A 22,724-nucleotide genomic window follows, 5' to 3' on the forward strand; every position below is an offset into this window, starting at 1 on the left:
GAGTGTGACCGCATATAGCACGTAAAAGGATAAAAAAAAAATAGGTAAATATATACATAATTTTTATTTTTATTATAAATGTATTAATGTCATTCAAACTTAAAAAAGGTCCAAATAATATAAAATTTTAGGTATAAAATTTATTTAGTTTATTGAAATGTATTTTAAACTTGTACATACATTTTTTTTATTAAAAGACCCTAATTTCTTATTTCGTCCAGGATCCATAAATTGTCAGGACCGGCCCTAATTACATGTTGAATGCTAATTGAAACAAATGAATATGTATTAAGGTAAAAAGTTCATATTCAAACTGTAAATTAATTGATCAAAAGTTCAATAGATCAAACTTAACGGTATACATAAAAACACAAGATGTAAGGAATTCAAACTAACTCATTAGAGTTTGCTCGAGTGTTAATTGCCACAATTCGTTTTAAGCTGCTGACTTGTCTTAAGTTCAAATGCTAATAAACGTATTAAATTTTAATGGGGAGAAGAACACTCAAATATATAAACTAGCACTCGACGTAGATCTTGGAGATTCTTAAACCAGTCTAAATGTCCAAATAGAAAGATCTAGAATTGAATTGAATCATTGACTATTTTTTAGAACCTAATTGAATTGTAGCGTTGATTTAAATTATGTACAATTATAGGAATTTTCAATCAGATTATCTCAGTTCAACCGGAACCGATCACGCTCTAGGCTAGAGATGGGTCGGGTTTTTTTTTCTTTGAAAACCGGTCAGAATCTGATCAGGTTAACCGTGAACCAATTGACCTTGGCTCGACTGTTAATCGAATTTTTTAAGCTCCAATCCCGAGTTCAAATTCTAATCAATGTATTAAACTTTAATTGAGAGAACAGACACTCAAAGAGTATATAAACTAGGATTGAACTTCATATTCGTGGGACTTCAAATACTTCGCCAAGAAAGTTCATCAACTTACTTTTTTAAAAACAAGATCACATCCTAAACATGTCTTTTTGTCTTTCTTTCTACTTTAATAGAGAGATTCCTCCGAATTGAGTAAATAATAAGTAATAAAGCGTCAAATCAATTATGTCATTGGTATTGGTTCATTCCGAGCTGTCAATGCTGTTGATAGAAACGTATATCTCGTACAAACAACAAAAATGGAAAAAAGCTCAATACTGGCAAAGATCTTACCATATTTTACAAAATCTCAAAGATTCTTAAACCAGACTTAATATCCAACACAATCCATAATTAGATTGAATCATGATTTTTTTTAGGACAAAAAACTGAATTATACCGTTGACTTTAAATTATGCACAATTCTGAAGATTTTTAAATTTTTAATATTAATGAGTAAATATATTTTAGCTTCCGAACCTAACCAAATTGAACCATTGATTTTTTTTCTTAAAGTCGATCGGAGTTATATAATTGACTTAATTAAATTTTTAAATTTTTAATATTGATGAGTAAATATATTTCAGCTTCCGAACTTAACCAAATTGAACCGTTGATTTTTCCTTAAAATCGATCCGAGTTATATTATTAACATAATTAAGGACCCGTTTGTGTTACCTACTGTTTGATTTTACTGTTTACTGTTTGCTGTTACGCTTTGCTGTTTGCTGTTACGGTTTGCTATTGGAAAAAACTGATTTCCAAAAAGCAGAGATTCTCTGTTTTTGTAAAAAGCTGCTTTTCAGGTGTTAAACGCAAACGGGGTGCCATTAACCAAACACCTAATACTACTTTTCAGATGTAAAAGGTAAACATAAAATCACTAACCAAACATCTAAAACTCTCCATTTTGAAGTGAAAAGACAAACATGAGCATGAAAAGGAGAAGCCAAACACCTAGGGGTGTGCACCGGTACAAAACCGAACCGAACCGAAAAAATCGAATACCGAAATGATCAAAATAATCTACACCGAACCGAATAATAGGTAAAACCGAATTAAAACCAAACCAAAATATGCGGTTTGGTTCGGTTTAAACCGAACGAACCAAATTAAGTTAAAAATAACAAATAAAAATCATTAAATTTTCTCATTAAATTTACCTCAACAACAACAAAAATTGAAATATTTCCAAAATATATCTATATTGGGTTATTATCTCAATAATAATAAAAAAAATAAACTTGTATAATCAAATATAAACGAGGAGATTTTTGGAGATAAAACTGTTTTTATGACAAACTTAGCTGATTTCTTCTCGAAAAAACTTTTCTCTATTATCGATAGTTTCAAAGGAGAGTCCCTTGCCAGAGCCTCTCAGTGTTGTGATGTCCATCTCGTGGGATGGAGCAGGCCAAGAGAGGGGGTTGTGAAGCTGAATACTGATGGTTCCTGCCTCAGTAACGGTAAGATTGCGGCTGGAGGTGTGCTTAGAGATGTAGGGGGCGTCTGGCTTTCTGGGTTCTCCCAGAATTTAGGGTTGGGTTCTTCCTTTTCTGCGGAGCTCTGGGCTATTCTTACTGGAATCAATCTTGCTAAAAGGCTGGGTGTTAAGAGGCTCTCTGTGGAGTCTGATAATTTGGAAGCAATCAAAATGATTTCTGAGAATCATTCTATGGGTCTTAACAGTCGCAACCTCATCAAAGCTATTATAAGGCTTTGCTCCTCCTTTGAGTTCGTAGAGTTCAGACACATTTTTAGAGAGCAGAATCGTGTTGCTGATCGCTTGGCGGCGGCGGGCCATGAAGGGACGTTAGGCGTTACTACCCTTCCTGTTTCCCCTAGTTTCATCTCTCATCTTCTCTTAGAAGATAGGATTGGGGTTAGCTTACCTAGGCTAATTCCTGGGTAGTTTGTTGTTTTTCGTTTTTCTTTTCCTTTTCTACCAAAAAAAAAAAAAAAAAAATATATGTGTATATATATAAAAAAAAAGTAATATATGTGTAATTCGGTGCGGTTCGGTTTTTTTACATTTCTATCAAACCGAACCGAATACCGAAATACACTTAAAATTAAAACCCGATGCCGAACCGAATTGTTAAAAAAACCGAATCGAAAAACCGAATTCACTCGGTTCGGTTCGGTATGCTGTTTAAACCGAACCGATATACACCCCTACAAACACCCCCCTAAATATAATTCTCGAGATTTTGAAATCACCGAATTACACCGAACCGTACCCACCCCTAATCCGAATTAAGCCATGAGTGTGCCAAATCCGTGAAGGCAACAAAAAAGCATGAGCTCACACTTTTCTCTACGTTCTACAGTCTCTCCACTTCCCACTATAAATACAACCATTTCCCTCTCTGTTTTTTCAGGTTAAACTTTCCTTTTTCTCTCTAACTTTCTCCGATTACCTCATCCAAATCATCACTATGAGACCAATCAGAACTCTCTCCGCCACCGTCGCTTCAATTCCATCTCCGGCCGCCATGCAAACCCGGTCACCGTGGCACTCACCTGTTCCATATCTATTTGGGGGATTAGCAGCTATGTTAGGTTTAATTGCTTTTGCTCTTTTAATCTTAGCTTGCTCTTACTGGAGACTTTCCGGCCGATTAGACTCCGGCGGAGACGATGAAGATCTTGAAAATGGAAGTGAAAAGGACAGCAAATTAGACGGAAAAGGAAAAGTTTATGAGGAGAAGATTTTGGTTATCATGGCCGGAGATCAAACGCCGACGTTTTTAGCTACTCCGGTTTCGAGTAGAGTCTCTGTTTTGAAAATTGAAAACAGAGAAGAGGAAGAAAAAATGGAGTGTGGAGAAAAAAAGAAAGAGGAATTTCAAAACGACGATGGAGAAGCTTCGGAAAGAGAAGAACCGATGAGTTAAAACGCTGCATTTTGGTGTTTCTCTGCCGGAATTTTAAAAAAGTCGCCGTCTTTTTTGTTTTGTTCCGTCTTCCTCTGTTTTCTGATTTATTTTCCGGGAGAAGTGTAAATTTTTGCTGAGATGAAATAGATATCAGCATGAGAGAATTCTCTTTCCAGTTAATTAGAACTTAATTTTTCAATTTTCATTGATTTTTCTAGCGATTAGTGAGTGCTCGATGCTCGAACATTATCTGATTCCGCCTAGATCCGCCCTTAACTGCGTGAGATGATGTGATGGTATAATTAACAAAGTTACGGCAACCGTTTAATCAACATTTGAAACACGAAAAGTTTCAAGCAATGACATTTATCGAATCTAGGCGTTTTTTTTTTTGGCCGGAATGCATTTAGAAAAGTTAATCAAAGAAATTTTTTAAATTAGTTAACAGAAAAGTATACGAAGGTTTTGTTTATTTATTAAATAATATTGATTAGGTATTCCGTATTTGTTTAGAAAAATAAGTTAATAAAAAGTTTTAAGTTAATCAACGAAAAATTTATAAAAAAATAAGAATTTTTTTTATCCATTTGAAAATAGTAAAATATTTTTTTAAACTTTTAAATCCTACTTCATCTCATTCTATCTTTTCAAAAATAGTAGTCATCTATCATTTTTTCCGTTTTTTGATGTTATATTTAAATATCGAAAAATATTTTATTATCCAATATAAAATTTCTATTAACCAATATTTTTTAAAATATATAATATTTTTCGATAAACAAACAGAATTGAAAAAAATAAAAAAAAATATATTTTATTCTTTTATAAAGAGTAAAACATTTTTTTAATCATATAACTTCATTTATTTTTACCTTTAGAAAACTATATTCACACACAACTTTTTTCCGATTTAACACTGAGAAAAAAAATATATTTTTTAATAAAAAAAATTTACCCGATATTTTTTGATAAATAAATGGAGTTTTAATAATACAATTATTATATTATTTACTTTTGAAACGGGTGTTTTGAATATCGATTTTATACCATTTTTTAATCCGACTTATAAAAGTTCTCTTTCCATCTAATTAGAACTTAATTATACAATTTTCAATTTTTCAATTTTTTTGGTGATCAATGGGTGCTCGATGCTCGAACATTCATATGATCCCGCCTAGATCCATCCTTAACTGCGTGATATAATGATATAATTAAGAAAGTTACAGCAGCCGTTTAATCAACGTTTGAAACACGAGACGTTTTCAAACAATGACATTTATTGAATCTAGACTTTATTTGTTTGCAAGAAAATATTATCATGAAAATATTTTACTTCGCGGTTTCATCTGTTCCACTAGATTCGTTCTTAACTGCATGATATGATTGTATAATTAAGAAAGTTACAGCGACAGTTTAATTAACGTGAAACACGAGAAGTTTCAAACAATGACATTTATCGAACCTCATTTGTTTGCTTTTAATCTTTTTCAAAAGTGTTTATTTATTTAGGAAAATAAATCAAAAAGGAAAATTTTAGGTTATTTAAGAGAAAAATATATATGAATGTTTCGTTTATTTGAACGAAAATATTTTTGATTTCTAGTGTTTATTTCATCAGGAAAATAAATCAATAGAAAAATTTAGATTAATTAATAGAAAATTTATAAAAAAAATAAGAAAAATGTTTACTTATTTTATAAAAAATTTTACTGAATTTTTAAAATCATATTTCATCTCGTTTTATTCTTTTAAAAACATTAATCACTCACTATTTTTTTTTAATTTTTAATTTTTAGTATTATATCTAAATACCAGAAAATATTTTATTTCTTAACACTAAATTTTCTCAAACTAATATTTTTTAACAATTAAATAGGAACCGAAAAAATAAGAAAAATGTTTTTTTAGAAGAGTAAACATTTTTTGTTTAAAATCTTATAATTTAGAAAACTGCATTCACTCACAACTTTTCTTCGATTTAAATGGGGAAAAAAATTATTTTTTACAATAAAAATTCTGTTATCCGATATTTTTTAATAAATAAATGGGATTCTAATAATATAATTATTATTTTCTTTTATTTAATACTAGATTTTACTAGATTTTTAGTCCGACTTTAAGAATTCTTACTTAGATTTCCGACTTTAAGAATTTTTACTTAGATTTTACTAGATCTTATTGATTTTACTAGATTTTTAGTCCGACTTTAAGAATTCTTACCTAAAAATAACATTATTCTGAACTAAAAAAAAATTCCCAGGAGATCGGATTAGATACATCTAAATGCTAAATTGGAAAAAAAAAATAAAAGAGGTAAGAAGTACAAATCGTAATTAAAGTGACAATTAAAAAGGAATATTAACCTTTGGGAGTTTCTTAATTAAGTTATGATTAGTTCTAATGGAAACATAGAATAAAGTAATTAAAAATTAAAATGACTTAAAGATATTCTGTTTGCTAAATTTTCCGGTGATCGGAGAAGAGAGCACCTGAAAAAGAAAAAATGAGGTGAGAATCCAGATGGCGAATAGTTGTTTTTTCTCGGGAATACAAAGAGGAGGTGTGACACGTGGTTAGTGGAAGCACACGTGTAAAGTCGAACAGACAGACAGCATTGCTTGTCTGTGCGGCGAGACGAAGCCGCTTCCCTCTCTTTTGCTCTGCTTTTGCTTTTCTCGGCATCTTAAATGCAACGCTTCTTTTTATTTTTCATTTTTTTATGGGGTAAATTACACTTTGTCACCTAAAATTTACTCTTACTTTTAGGGTAAATTACACTTATGGCCACTGAACTTTACCCATTTTCACATTATGGCCACTGAACTTCATTTCTTCCCGGTATGGCCACTGAACTTTACACTTTTTAACACCGGTGACAACTCAATTTTAACTAACTTCTCAAAATGACCGTTAACGATCGTTAACGATCTCAAAATGAAAATATTCAAGAATTAAAGTTATTCAGAACGACATTTACCATGAAACCACATTTTTTATTTGCGAAAATCAATTTTTTTGGAGCTTTCTCTCTCCTAACAAAACAACACCCAAATGACCTCAAAACGAAAATTTTCAAGAATTAAAGTTCTTTAAAATATCATTAACTCTTTGGATTTTTTTATTTTTAGCCGTCAACGGTTGTTTTGAAACATTAAGTGGCCACCGGTGTTAAAAAGTGTAAAGCTCAGTGGTTATACCGAAAAGAAATGAAGTTCAGTAGCTATAATGTGAAAATGGGTAAAGTTCAGTGGCCATGGGTGTAATTTACCCCTTACTTTTGTTATGACCTTCAACTCAAAATCGCATATCTCAATTTTAAAATTCAATAACGGGTAAATTACATCCATGGCCATTCAACTTTATCCATTTTAACATTATGGTCACTGAACTTTAATTCTTAACGGTATAGCCACTGAACTTTACACTTTTTAATACCGGTGGCCACTCAATTTTAACTAGCTCCTCAAAGTGACCGTTCACGATCTCAAAATGAAAATATTCAAGAATTAATATTGTTCAGAACGATATTTACCATGAAACCACATTTTTTATTTTCTAAAATCACATTTTTTGGAGTTTTCTCTCTCTAAAACTTCATTCTCTCTCCTAATAAAACAATACCTAAATGACATCAAAACGAAAATTTTCAAGAATTAAAGTTCCTTAGAATATTATTACGCTTTGAATTTTTTACTTTTAGGCCGTCAACGGTCGTTTTGAGACGTTGGATGACCACCAATGTTAAAAAGTGCAAAGTTCAGTTACCATACTGTTAAGAATTGAAATTCAGTGACCATCATGTTAAATGGGTAAAGTTCAGTGTCCATGGGTGTAATTTACCCATTCAATAACCATAATAAAATAAAATAAAAGTTTAAAGGGTCACGGATATAATTTACCTTTTTATGTGAATAAAGTTTCAAATTTTCCTTATGTTTCTCTTTAATATATTTACTTCTAATATACAAAATAATAAAATTTTATCGGCTTAATGCATCATTTATAGGGATGGCAATGGATAAAATATGAATAATGTCAATCATAAACTTTTATCTTTTTGTTTTTTAATTATCCGTGTCCATTTCATTACTCTAACGGGTATACTTTTTGCATTTCATATCCATCCCATTTAATTCGCGGGTATCCGCGGATACCCTTACCCGTTAAGAATCAATAAATAAAACAAAAAATATTACAAATTTAACAAAGTATAAATTTAATAAATAATTTATCTGAACAAATTGAACCTTAATTAACAAGAATAAAGTAGCTTAGTTGTATCACTCAATGGTTGAAAAACAAAAGATTGTGGTTCAAATTTCACGTCTTACATCTAAAAACAATGATATTTATTGATATATAAGAACAATAATCTCATACCCGCAGGTTTTAAACTTTTTGGGGCCCCTGTGCTAAATTCTTATCAAACCATTAATATTTAATAGAATTTCGTATTAAGAAAATATAAAAAGAAAAGAATGAATGGTAAGGTTGTGGATTTTGAATGGTTGAATATCTAAATCACATATGCACTCAATGCAGTGAAAATGTGTAAGTAATCTTATTGTAATTTAAGCTAATATCTATATTTGATTAAGCACGTCTTAAATTTCGGGGCCCTTGTAATTTTGAGGCCCTGTGCAGTAGAGCTCCTTGCACACCCTCATCTACCCCTCTGCATACCCGTCTCATATTCTTTTATACAGGATACAGATAACCCCATTAGAGTCGGATAGTGCCGGATACCTGCGTGTAGACCTGGCAATTTTCGTGTCGTGTCAGGTTTCGGGTTCATGTCAACACCTGAAACACGAACACGACACGAAAACTTTTCGTGTCACAAAATCAGAACACGAACACGACCTGCTTTTGACACGGTAAACACGACACAACACGAATTTTTTACACAACCAATTAAATTGACATGACCTGACCTCCTAACACGACCTAACATGCTCAACATGGCCTGTCTAACACGACTAGACCTGGCAATTTTCGCGTTTGTGTCGTGTTAGGTTTCGGGTTCGTGTTATAAGGGTATATTTGTAATTAAATTTCGGGTCAGTTTTGTGTTTTCGGGTTAACACGAACACGACACGAAAATTAACGTGTCATTTCGTGTCGTGTCAACTTTCGTGTCGTGTCATAAAACCCTAAACACTAACACTTAAAAAGCGTGTCGTGTTCGTGTCGTGTCATCGGGTCATGTGTTGCTTTGCCGGGTCTACCTGCGTGTACAGTACCTGTTGCCATCCCTAATTATTTGTCCCCTAAACTTATTCAAAAAGTTTGATTGACATCTGAAAATGTTTTAATAACCCCCTTAACTTTTATAGAATGTTCAATTAACCTTTTGAATTTACGTAAAATGTAATTAATTAATTACTCGTTGCATATTTATAGATTGGCTCTTGCTTGAAAATGTTGAAGATAAAATTCTACTATTTAGTATTCTATCTATAAATATGCACTGCCCTAAAAACAATAAAGGTAAATTTAAACCTTATTCCAAACACAATCACACGCATTGTTTTTATATTTTATAAGTTATTTATATATGTAAAGATAAAATTATATTTTTTATGTTTATATATTAAGTTCGGTTCAGTTATCGGTTACACTGATATATTTTTTCAATAACTGATTACTAAACTATGACAAAATTAAAATTAAACCAAACCAGAATGTTAAAATAACTGAACCAAACTGAGATTTTGGTTTTAGTTATCGGTATGGTAATCGATTACTAGTTGTTTTGCTCACTTCTATTTTATGATATTTCAGTTTTAGTAAAAATAATTGGTTAAATCTAATCGAAAAAAATATTATGTATACATATAAAAAAAATATTTTAGTATAATAAATTAATTTTGCTTCTGTTAACTATTTTTTTTTTCACTAAAACTGAACCAATAATAAAAATCCAAAATAAAAAATATTGATTAGAACTAAACTATATATATAAATATAATTACGGGAGGGATTCAATTAATGGTTTCAACCAGACGTTAAGGAAATAATTATTAATTTAAGAATTTTATGAATCTAATTAATTTTTTTCCATCTAATTAAGTTTTAAGATATAAATATTTTTTAGAACCTAATTAATTTTAAATACAGATGGAAGATATAATTGAACTTAGGATCAAATACATGAATATCATAATTAAGTACAAACTTACAGTGCCTTCAATGATTACTTTGTTTTTGACAAAGTACCATTACTTGGTGTGGTTTCATCATTGGATGATGAAGTATAAAATTAATCTAATGGTAAAAACACACAAAGTAAGACTTACTTTGTAATACAAAAAGTAAGCATAACATTTAACCCTAGAAAATCTATTTTGAACTTTTAATTTATAAATTTTAATACTTAAAATATATTAAAACTACTCATTTTACTAGTTTGACACAATCCAAAATTATGAATAGTTGTAAATAGTTGTTAAAAAATGAATTTCTGTGTAATTTTCCCTATAAAAAATGTGAAATTTTAGAGGCCCATTACGTTTCGCCTATTTACGGGCTAAGCCTTGTTCAAATCGGGCCTAAATGGGCCTACTTATAAAAACGTTTATCCAAATCGAATTTAATTCTATCAGATTTTTATGTGGACGTAAAACGACAACGTTTAGCACAGTCAATTCATCGTCAACAGAGATTAGAAATGGTAATGTGGACAAGCAAAGGTAAGAAATTCAGAAATTCCCAAATCAACGAAGAAGTATCAGTTGATGTGTGAATTCAAGTGGATGATGCAAAGAGAATTTTCAGGAAACTGAAAAAATCAAACAACAGAAGCCAGAAAATGGGCATTTTGTTCACTCGCATGTTCTCTTCTCTATTCGGCAACAAAGAAGCTCGAATCCTTGTGCTTGGCCTCGACAATGCCGGAAAAACCACCATTCTATGTAATCCTCTCTCTCTCTCTCTCTCACTACCTCACTCGCTTAAATTGTTAGGGTTTATGTTTTTAATTTTCGTTTTTTGGTTAATTTTTGAATCTGTAATTCAGATCGGCTTCAAATGGGTGAGGTAGTCTCCACGATCCCAAGTAGGTTTTACTGAAATTTGATTTCATCGTCATTATTTGGTTATAATAGTGTCATCCATTGACATTTTTCTATTGTTTATCGTTTTCTATTTGATTGTGACTTATTTGATGCACAATTTAGTATGTTCTTTTGTGTTGCAGCAATTGGATTCAATGTGGAAACTGTACAGTATAACAATATTAAGTTCCAGGTCTGGGATTTGGGTATGTTACTGTATCTACTTTTTTTTTTTTTAAGCCAGTCATCCATATATTTGGTTTAGAAATCAATAAAGCACAATTTCTACTGTAATGAAGTGTGACCATTGTTCTTGTCATTGTCTTATAATCTTCGGGGCAAAGTAAAAAACAAATGGATGTGGTTTGCTCAATTTGCAAACGGAGGGATTCTGTTTAAAAGTTTACAAATGCTTTTTTTTTTTAAGAAGCAAAGTATTTGAAATTACACTTTTAAGTTCTGATGACAAAGAACATTTTTATTTTTAAAATTACATTTACATATTGACATAACAGAGACTCCAAAATCGAATTGCAAATGTTTTGTTGATAGGTAAGAATAATTTTTTTAAGATAAAAATGCTTTTGGTTGTAATCAGAACTTAATAATGTAATTTTAAATACATTGTTTTGTAAATAAAATACTTTGTTTCCTAAATAAAACATAGGCATAATGCTCCTCTAGCCCCCTTAACTTGTCCAAATTTGTCATTTTACCCCTCTAACTCATCGAATGTCCTATTTACCCCCTTAACTCCATAAAAGTGGTATTTCTCACCCCCTCAACTTGTCCATTTATCCCCTCAACTCATAGAATGTCCTATTTACCCCCTTAACTATACAAAAGTGGTATTTCTCACCCATTGCAATCCGTTATCGAGACCTAAATTGATACCATTTTTTAAACATTAAACCTATATTGGTGTTATTTTATACGTGGAACCTAAATTGATACTTTCCCAAAAACCATAGGCCTATTTTGGTACTTTATCCTTACATATAATGTCTTTAACTTGTTTATATTAATGTTCTTGTTATTTGTATCTTTTATTCGTTCCTTCTCTTTTCAATTTTTTGGCTAATTAAATTTTGATCATCTAATTATTGTAATACAATATTATTGTAATAAACACATGAAGGACAATATAATTATCAAATTAAAACAAAATAAAAAAGTTGATATTAAAAAAATATATATTTTCAAACCCATTTGAATAAGTCATATTAATTTTGCACTATAAAGGGGTAAGAAATACTACTTTTATGGAGTTAAGTGGGTAAATAGGATCATAAGAGGTGAGAAATACCACTTTTATGAAGTTAAGGGGGTAAATAGGACATTCGATGAGTTGGAGAGAGGTAAAATGACCAATTTGGACAAGTTAAGGGGGCTGGAGGAGCATTAGGCCTAAAACATATCACATATCTCTATTTGCAAACTTTAAACCACAGGGTCTGTTTGCAAATTTGGCAAACCATAGACATTTTTTTTGTACTTCTCCCTAATGTTTATTTTGAACTTTTCATTATATTATTAGTCCCACTTTAGCTGGGTTCAGGTTCACAAGATTAGTCATATTTATTTTTCCTGCAGTTACTCTTAATTGAATGGGTTGATGTGGTTTCTTGAAACAGGTGGGCAGACAAGCATCAGGTAACTTTTTTACCTCACCTTATTCCTTCTTTTCCGAAATTTGTGATCCATTGTCAAGAAGTGGCATGTCTTACATTGTTAGCATATGGATTCTATTGCAGTTTAGTTTTTTTTTTTTGTGTTCAATTAAAAGGTGAAGTCTAAATTTTTGTTAATTAATTGATGTGCTTCTTTCGCATATCTACGTGTTGGCTAATTGATGTCTGCAGAGCTTGTAGCTACTGTTTTTCCTTTCTCCTAAATTTGCCTCCAATTTGAAGTTTAATTTTTCAGATTAAATGTGAGTTTCCTGTATATTTCAAAAGCTTTAGCCCTTATAAGTTGCATGTCATTTGACCCTCTCCCTCTTTTCTATTGGTTCCAAGGTGACCTCTAACGGTAGTATACTAGTATGTAAAGGGCACTTTTACTTTTCTTACGTGTAGAGGCTTATGCTGTGGATATACATTTATTTGAAAAGGATATAACGTATTTTGGATGCTGAATAGCTTGTTGATAGAAGAATTTAATTGCTATGATGGAAAAGGGCACAGATTTAAATTAATCTTTTGTAACCATGTTGCTTTAGAGTAGGTATTTCTGTCTCGGCATTTCCCGGAGCTGAGTGTTGTGAGGTAGTTGTTTGACTGGAAGGATATTAGTTTTCGTCTGGTGATGCTCTTGTCCTATTGGTTATGGGATTGGTAATCGTGTTGGTTGCTAACAAGCAGCAAATGTCAAAAATGAATTGTGATACAGAAAGTGGGAATTGCCTTTGGATGTAAAATGTTATTTGTTCGTAATATATTATTGGATTGTAAACACTTAAGCTTGCTACTATAGAAGAAATGTGAGGGTTGATTACCGCAGATTAAGTTGATAATTGTTCATCAAGAACAAAATACCCCAAGTAAAATGGTTAAAAAGGGTAAAGAGGAAAACTATAGATTTAACATCAATATCTCACTAAGCACAAAATGTAAAAGAAAGTAATAAACAAGACCAGTTGCATCTTTTGTTGGAAAGTGAAAGTTTGGCATCTCCTTTTCTTTTATTCATCTAATTACTAGGATCTTTGTTTTTTCAAGTGAATGATGTAGGGGCGAGAGTGTGTTAGAGAGAGTGAATTTTATGGCTATCTCTGATGCTAGTAATAGTATTTTTGCACATTAGCAGGATTGACTGGAAAAGAGGATTCCATGTCTCACTAGTTTAAGTTAAGGAGTACTGTTGTTGTTGACCATTGTATGTTGCTTTAGAAGTCCCATTAAATGATAAGAGTAGTTATCATACATGAATTTTGAGTTCCTTCCAAGTTTCTCATATGTGATGCTTTTCTTGCTGCCTATTTGCTTGCCTGTTATTTTGGGGTTTATCCTTTTTTTTTTTTTGTACTTCAGGCCATACTGGAGATGCTATTTCCCAAATACTCAAGCTGTTATTTACGTGGTTGACTCAAGTGATACTGATAGAATTGGAATAGCCAAAGAAGAATTTCATGCAATCTTGGAGGTTTTTTCTTTTCCTTTGTATAGACATTTTTATTAAGTAGAAGATTTAGTTTGTGTGAAAGCGGAGTTAGCTGGTAATAGCTGTTGAGTTGTACCATCTAGGTGTCCCAGTCAAGTGGGAGAGAGTGTTCTTGCTTGCTTACGGAAGAGCAAGAAGATGGAACGAAACATGAAAACTCTAATAATCTCTTAATTGACATAGCAGTGTTATGGAAATTCTCAGCCAATCTAGACATGATTATGTTCTAGTTGAGATGAACTTGTTACGAGCTTGGCTTTGCCATAGATACCATTTGTCTGCAATGTAGATGGACATGAATTTGGGTGAGAGACTTGCAAACAAGGGGAGCTCCAATGGAAAGTGTCATGCTGTTATTAGAGATCTAATGTCTTAACTCTTATCTCATTAATTTTTTTTTTTTTTTTATCCTATTATACATTCTGGAAATTGTTCACATGGAGCAAGCTAACATCTCATTTGACTTTACCGCCTTTTTATCAGTTCAATAGCAATCAAAGAATTACTATTTATGTGACTGAACCTTTTTGCAGGAGGAAGAATTGAAAGGTGCAGTTGTCCTCATTTTTGCCAACAAGCAGGTGAAGACAATCTGTTTTAAGTAACTAAGAAAATTTGGCAGTACTGTAGTTATGCTGCTGCCTGTATATGTTAATTTTCTGTTCAAATATCCACATATATATGATAGGCAAATAGCATCCTGAGGTCCCTGATCATTCCAATTTTCTGGATTGAGCCCCTTATATTTCATTTCAATACATCAAACCCCTAATTGTTTATTTTTGGTCACATTAAGCCCCTTACACTTTTGTTAATTGTATAACTCACTCCTGTCAAAATGGCATTAGGTCAATCTAAATCATGTGATAAAGGGGTCAAATGCATAGTTTGTCACTAAGCTTTCAAGGTTGTCTCAAAATGGTCACTCAACTTCAAATTGTCTCAATAAAATTATTCAATTTTGAATTTTGTCTCAATAAAGTCACTTTGGCGACTTTAAGAGCAAAAAGACACCAGAAAAGTGACTAGGCCGCCACATCGTCAGTAGTCAACTTTCACCGCTAACCGAAACGACACGTGGCTACCACCTAGCTCATGGAAATGACACATGTCATCTAGGGGGCAACTACGTGTCGTTCCGATCAGCTAGGTGGTAGCCATGTGCTGTTTCGGTTAGCGCTGAAAGTTGACTAGTTCTGACATGGAAGCCATGTCATATTTCCAGTGTATTTTTGCTCTTGAAGTCGCCGGAGTGACTTTATGATGACAAAATTCAAAGTCAGATGATTTTGTTACGACAAATTGAAGTGAGTGGCCATTTTGAGACAACCATGAAAGTTTAGTGACTAATGGTGCATTTAACCCTGTTGGTTGCGATTTAAGAGTTATACGATGGGTTCAGAGTTCTTTTTTCTTTTTTGATCCATCTATTACTCCGACAAAATGGAAAATTTGGTTTGATTTTCCATTTTATCACAAACTTTTAAACATTTAGGGGTTTGTCTGCCATTTTTGACCGATTTTAGGTTGTGTTTTTTTTGGCTTTTGGTGACTCGATTATCATCAATGGCTTGGCACAAAGGGACCTTTATCACAAGATTTAGATGACACTATTTTGACGAGTGAGTTTCACAATTAACAGAAGTTTGAGTAGCTTGATTTCTTGAAATGAAAGATCAGAGGCTCAATCCACCAAGCAGAGCCTCGGGATGCTTTTTGCCTATAAAATACAAGAAATAAGTTCTTTTTATCTAGTTCTCATGCCAATGAAAAGGTTTTACCAATTATTGGACATTCTTGTAACGTGCAGAACTTTTTGCTTTTATGAGCAGGATCTCCCTGGAGCACTGGATGATGCCGCTGTGACTGAGGCCTTGGAGTTGCACAAGATTAAAAGTCGCCAATGGGCCATCTTCAAGACATGTGCTGTTAAGGGTGAAGGCTTATTCGAGGGACTGGACTGGTAAGGATACTTACTTCACTATGAAATATGAAACGTGAAGCCTTTTGTTTAAATGATTTTGGATCAGCTCAAGTCGTGTTAAAATGTTATCATAATAATTAGGGAAAAGTTGGCTTAATACATTTATTGCCCCCTGTACGGTCCCCCCCACCAAACTTTCAAAAGTTTATTTCTCAATAGAAATTGTTGGACGCATAAATTGGGAGATACGCTCTGTCACCTGTCAAAAAGAAAATGTCAAAAATAGACCAAAAAATCAGGAACTTTTGAAAGTTAAGTTTTCGGGTTGTTGAATGCAATTGGACAAGAATAGGGGGTTATTGAATTAAATTGGACAAGAATAGGAGGTTATTGAATGCAATTGGACAAGCATAGAGGTCATTTGGAACTTTTGAAAGTTCAGGGGACAGTTAAAGTTTTGGACCAAGTACAGGGGCAACACATGTATTAAGCCAGGAAAAAAAGTTCAACAAAAAAGCTTCTTTTGCTTTTTGAGCCTTGACACTTTGAGATCTGGAATTTTTATGACAAAGTGATACATGTGGCTTTTGGTATTAGCAAAAAAAAAAAAAATGTAACAATGTTAAAGTCAGAGAACTTTTGGTATCATTGTTGAAGTTGATGACATGAGGAGATTTTTATACAATCAATCTTCTCTCACATAATTCGTTTAGAAAAAGAAAAGAAATAGTGCATGAAAAGAGAAATTTCAAAATAATAGCTAAGATAAAAGCCCTTATCTACTCTCAATCGGTAGAATTTTCTAGTGAAATTGGAGCTTGAAGTGGTTTGAGTTATCTGCAGAAGTAGTGAAACGGAATACCTAGTTAAAGAAAAGTGATCGGAAATAAAATGCCTTCCAAGTTCTGACTTTAACCGTATCACCACAAATAAAGGTTGAGAGGTTAGAGAAAACAGGTGTCACATAACAGTAAACTAATACCCGTGGTGCGTGCTTACATAGCGTGGTTGAATTGACTAAGCATCCTAGTTAGCATTCCGGCGAGAATTTGACCTGAAAATGTTGAAAGTGACTTTATTAGTACAAAATGCAAAGATGTGTTATCTTAAAAACGAATTTTTGTGACCTTATTGGGACATTGTCCAACTTTTAACTAACTTTGGGTGCCGTCTGGTGCGATTTAACTAATTGCAGGTTGAGTAATACTCTTAAGTCAGGGAGTGGCTAACTAACTTCGCCAAAGGAATTCTTAACATGAAGCCATGGAAAAGCAAACAGGAGATTTCTACCATTTGATTAAACGGTGCCGTATTTCTGTCCTCTTAATTGTGTTTCTTCATTTGTGAAGTTCATATTTTAGCTAAAAGATTTATGATAGGTATTTAGGAAACAATTTTGGCAAAAGTGACAAATATACATATTACTTTCTTTTTCTTTTTGCTGTTTGTAACATGTTACAGTCGGGTAAAATGCATTTACAGTCACTAAAGTAAGTTTCGGTCTGTCTGTTGCATTAAGGTCGATGAACTTCATGTTCTTTCAATAAATTTATTGAATGTTAAATTTGATTTCAATAAAGTAATTCCGAAGAATGTGTACAAAAACTCATTCGAATGTTGACGTGACACAAATACAATTGACTAATGCTAACTAAGCGTCATGTCGGACGTGTCTAACTTTTTGTGGTTGATATGACGTGGTGATATCGGAATCTTCTTGAGAAATGACTTCTGATGACCTGAGAACACAAAACACCGTCAGACAGACAGAGACCGGAGTCCGGCAAACCCTCTCCGAAGCTTAAGTCAGTGAGGTATCTTAGAGAGAATACCAACTTGAAAGCAGTTTAGTGGTAGAGAAATGAATATTAGGTATATCCCATTTCTGTGCTATTTATAGATAATTGTTTACCAATGAGCAACTATACACGTGCCAACTCCTTATAGGCTTCGGACCCTATAATTCCGCAGTAAAGCAGAGTTGGAATCCAAAACTTCACCTGCATCTTGCTTAATTCCTCCTTTCGAAAAGAGCCATATTAGTTGGTTGGGCTGATGTTTGGTTGTTTAATGGGTCTGGGCCTTAGCTTGCTAGGCTCAAAAGTCATTAATAACCATATCACGTGGTATATCCTAAGCCATAAAAAAAATAAAAATCAAGAAATCATATTCTATCATATGCGGCACTTAGTTGGCATATGATAAATTGTCTTTTGTGTCACGTCAATATTTTGGGTCACCTCAATATTTCGAGGTGAGTTTATATACATATACTGACTCTGGGTGTAATTTGTCCACTGTCGTTAACAGATTGTTTTGCCTACTGATTTAAGTTTGTAAATATGCCAATTTGATACAGAACAAGGGAAAATCACAACACATGAGATGTTTTTTTTAAGTGAGTCGGATTAATTAGTTCAATGCTAGGAAGCACTGACATCGGTATATACGTGTGGCTGCGGCAAACGGCATTTTCAAAAATTGTGAGAGACGGGTACAATGGAGACACTTATTTTGGAGTGGTTGGGGTGTGTTCTCGAGTGTCCTCGAAGTGTCTTAGTGTCGAGTATGTTAACCTCCTAGAAGTCTCCGTGCTTCCTAGGTTCATGTCACGACCCATCTCACGGACCGTGACCGGCGCTAGGGAACGGGTAAGCTTAAGCTACCGGAACCCGTAGCAAGCCTTAATATAACATACGATCAACCCTTCCAACAGTCTTAACATAATTTAATATTAAATCCTTCAAAAAAAAAATACACAACATAATCCTCAAACTGGTACTGCGGTCTAGAATATAAATTTTTAACATAATTCTTAAATAGGCATACATAGTAAGATAGATGTGCTATCCGAAGAAAGAAATTAGGCTGCAACAGATTTCTAGTCACCCGAAAAATTAAATGAGTCAAACCTCCCATAGTGAATTAATTATATGCAATGCATAAGTAATTTAACATTTATGTCACACACAATAATAATAATAATAATAATAATAATAATAATAATAATAATATATAATATAAGTGATCGCACAACATGCTTTTCATAAAATTGTTGTGTTGGACCCTAAACCTCAATACCCGATCTAATAATCCACCAATAATCACCATTTCACTCATATCCAATAACTGGGGGACCGAGAATAACTCAACCGACCACACGCCCAGTTAGCTGGAGGACCGAGAATAACTCAACCGATTCCGTACCCAGCCTCACTTAAATCCAAAATCCACATATCATATAGCACGAGAATATCTCAACCGAGCTTATCCATATATCATAACATTCACAATACTAGTATCATCAATATCCAATAACCCGATAGTACCTGTGTGCACAAGGTCCTGATGCCGCTCACCAGGAAGCATGTCTTTAACACGTATTTATCCACAAATAATTATGTATAAATTATTATAAATAATAATGCACTTTTATAAGTGAAAATAATACTTTACTTGAAATATCATGAAATAATTTATTATGAATGCAAATGCTAAATTAAAAATGCAAAACATATAATTAACTCACAAATTGCTCCTAGCCGACTGTCTTAATTTTCAGGTACTGCTGCTCCTCCTACCGGTTGAGAATCTAAAAGAGATAATATTATTTTTAGAATTTATATATGTTTAGGAAAATATTAAAATTTATTTCATCACGTTTTATAGACTTTCTATCGAAAATTCGGCAGAGTCTCCCATATAAAACGGACATCCTCCTAGTAATGACTAGGGTCAACCCTGCAATAAAATACACTTCTATATTCAAAAATATTCAAAGTCCAAACCGGGACTCCATAGACTATAATTTATCAACCCGGTTGGACATCAATCATCCGACAGTTCCATAACTGTCAGTAATTCCAATACTTTACTCCCAAAATTACTTATTATCAAACAACATATAAACATATATACTTATAATCCATTTTCATAATATCTATATCAACCAAATTAACTAATCGATAATCTTAAGAGCATAATTAATAAATTATGCTTAGTCCAATCTCCCTTCAACCTTTATTTTTAAAATTATATATTCTGATTTTTTATTTAAATGAGGATCCAACAATTACTTTTAACTCAACTTAATTATTTTCCTTAATTTCACCCAACTATATACTTTTGTAATTTATAGAGACTAAACGGTAAGGAATTTGACCAAAGTCCAAGAATTAATGTTGCTCAAAATAATATTTAGAACATTCTGAAGTTAACCAATCATTTTTTCTGCTCTTATTTCGTATATCACCGGAAAATATCACCGGTGGTCGGGATCCGCCTGTCGGAAAAATTAAAGTTGATTATTTTGAGAAATTAATTATACCACTTTGTTTCTTATGATTCCAGGAGTCTAGAATCACTCTCAAAACACCCAAAATCGACCGGAAAATTAAACTTTGGTTAGATTTCTTACTTTTTTCCGGTGTAGCTCCGATTACCCCTCAAAACTCCTTGCATGCATCAAAATCTAGTGCACCCATAAGTAAATCGACCCTCTGAGTCCATTTTTGGTGTTAGAATTGCAAATTAATGAACATAAGGCAGAGAAATAGAGAGAATACCAAAAGTGACGAATTTTCTCTCTCTAAACGATTTTTAAAAACTCAAAATCTCACAATAAAACTTACATGCATTCGTAGCTGGAGTTGAGAGCTTCATTACGGTGCAAAAATCGCGAAAAACGGTGAAGAAATGAGGGAGAATGAGGTTAGAGAAGGATGAGGAGTGAAGTTAGAGCTCGAATGGTGCGAGGAAGATGAAGATCCGCTTGGTAAATTTCAAATTGATCCTTATATTTATAATATCTTTTAAAAAGCTTCCCAAAAGTAATTATATTTTAACCTTAACTCCTTCTAACTAATTTATTTTAGCAATTAACTTAATTATATATAAATTGGGGTGTTATAGTTCAAAATTGTTCAGATATTCTTTCGGCTGTTTCTTTGGTTTAAAGTGATATTGACTTCATGGTCTCTCGAAAAATTTTAGTTTTTATACTCTAATCTATGAGTATTTATGAAATCACACATTAATAAGAAAATTTGATATATAAACTGTTAACGAAACTGATAAAAAAATTTAATAGAACAGTTAACTTGTTATTCATATTGGTCTATTCATCAATTTTGATAGGTGGGAGGGTAAATGTTACCAAATAATAAATGGGGTAGGTTAGGATGCAAAGTCCAACATTTTGGATAGGTAAAAGGGCTAATGGTGCTTTAAGTCCTTTTTTTTTTTTAATTATATTAGATATTAGGGTAATTAATTTATTAGTCACTATATTTTGACAAAACATACTGTTTAGTCTTTATATTTTCAAAAACGCACGGTAAGGTCCCTAACTTTTTTCTCGATGAAATGTTTAGTCCCTAACTTTTTTTCGGTGAACTGTTTAGTCCCTGTGTTAGACTCTTATGAAGATTCCGTTAGTCAATTTGGATTTTAGTCAAAATCTATTTAAAATAAAAATGTAATGCCTTGACTACCATTTATCACAAAATCAAATATATAAGACCATTATCTTCAGTGAAGTTTACAACAATAACAAAATTAGCATAAACATCTTTCGTCATCATTGAAGCAGTTAGCAGTAAACATGAGTTGAGAACATGGAGAAAATTCAAACATGAAGAGTGAGCATGAGTGATTCAATTATGGGTTAGGGATTCAATCCTTTCTCATTTTTTTGTGAGCGCGAGTTGTGAGAGAAAGACATAGAGGTGTGAATTGCTTTTGACTGATAAATAGTAAAGGGTAATTTAGTCATTCCCGAATTCATAAACGGTAAAAAATCTAACAAACAGAAGGAGGGACTAAACCGTTCATCGTGAAAAAGATTAGGGACCTTACCGTGTGTTTTTGAAAATACAGGGACTAAACAGTGTGTTTTGTCAAAATATAAGGACTAATAAATTAATTACCCTAGATATTAATATGAATTGAGCGTTTAACTATTAGCTTAAGGTTTTAATTTAGTTGATTTCATGACATGGTATCAGAGCCTCTTTGACCAAGCGATCAATGATACAATATTTGGTAATTTCATTTGTTGATTAAATTTCAGGATATGGTAATATGAGTCTGTGTTGTGCACGTTTCAATCACAGTAGACATTTGCGTGTAGGGATGCGTTAGATATTAGGGTAAATAATTTATTAGTCCCATCCTTTTTACATAACACACTGTTTAGTCCCCCTTTCTCATGTCTATTTTTTTTAGATTTTTTACTATTATATTTGGCATAAACAAACAGACAAAAAATAATAGAATAACATGGTCATTTTGTATCTACTATGGCTGTCCTGAAAGCTAAAATATGCTCGATTAAAAATCTAAAAAAACTAGACAGAATGACCAAATGGTTAATATTGACAAAAGATAAGAACCTTAAAATACGCTTTTCAAATAAGGAGACTAAACAATGTGTTGAGTAAAAAGATAAAGACTAATAAATTATTTACCCTAGATATTAATATGAATTGAGTGAGCCTTTAACTATTATCTTATTGAGCCTTTAATTATTAGCTTAGACTTTTAATTTAGTGACAACTTAAAACTATTGCATATATGAAAATTGGAATAAATGCCTATTTAGCTCCCGTGATATCCAAAATCTTGTCATTTATTCTATGTGGTATTATTTGGTAATATTTACCCTCTGAAATTTTATAATATGTTTTAATTTATTTTGAATGAAAAATGAATTGATTTCTTAAATTTTATCACATGACACTATTTTTTACCAAAAAAAATTATTTATTTATTTCTATATTAAATCTATATGGACAAAAAAAAAATTAAAACATTTTCCAAGTGT

The 22,724-nt window shown here is 32.3% G+C and overlaps 2 protein-coding genes across 3 annotated transcripts; both read left to right on the top strand.

The window, feature by feature from the left end:
• The first annotated feature begins 3,266 nt into the window (after window positions 1–3,266).
• On the top strand, window positions 3,267–3,935 carry LOC136203281 (protein GLUTAMINE DUMPER 5-like). Its single transcript, XM_065994401.1, has one exon. It carries the CDS (start codon window positions 3,320–3,322, stop codon window positions 3,776–3,778), a length of 459 nt encoding a protein of 152 aa, XP_065850473.1. The 5' UTR covers window positions 3,267–3,319; the 3' UTR covers window positions 3,779–3,935.
• A 6,502-nt stretch (window positions 3,936–10,437) lies between these two features.
• LOC136203630 (ADP-ribosylation factor 1) lies at window positions 10,438–17,480 on the top strand. Of its 2 annotated transcripts, XM_065994827.1 has the most exons (8): window positions 10,440–10,674; window positions 10,779–10,817; window positions 10,959–11,021; window positions 12,450–12,468; window positions 13,848–13,959; window positions 14,511–14,558; window positions 15,810–15,940; window positions 17,097–17,480. In XM_065994827.1, the coding sequence occupies exons 1-8, from the start codon at window positions 10,572–10,574 to the stop codon at window positions 17,128–17,130; spliced, it is 549 nt and encodes a 182-aa protein (XP_065850899.1). In that variant the 5' UTR covers window positions 10,440–10,571; the 3' UTR covers window positions 17,131–17,480. The 2 variants fall into 2 exon arrangements, with proteins under 2 accessions (XP_065850900.1, XP_065850899.1); XM_065994828.1 differs by lacking the exon at window positions 10,779–10,817 and having other exon boundaries at window positions 10,438–10,674.
• Window positions 17,481–22,724: the final 5,244 nt, after the last annotated feature.

Source organism: Euphorbia lathyris, chromosome 8 (genome assembly GCF_963576675.1).
Source record: "Euphorbia lathyris chromosome 8, ddEupLath1.1, whole genome shotgun sequence".
Classification (NCBI taxonomy): Eukaryota; Viridiplantae; Streptophyta; class Magnoliopsida; order Malpighiales; family Euphorbiaceae; genus Euphorbia; species Euphorbia lathyris.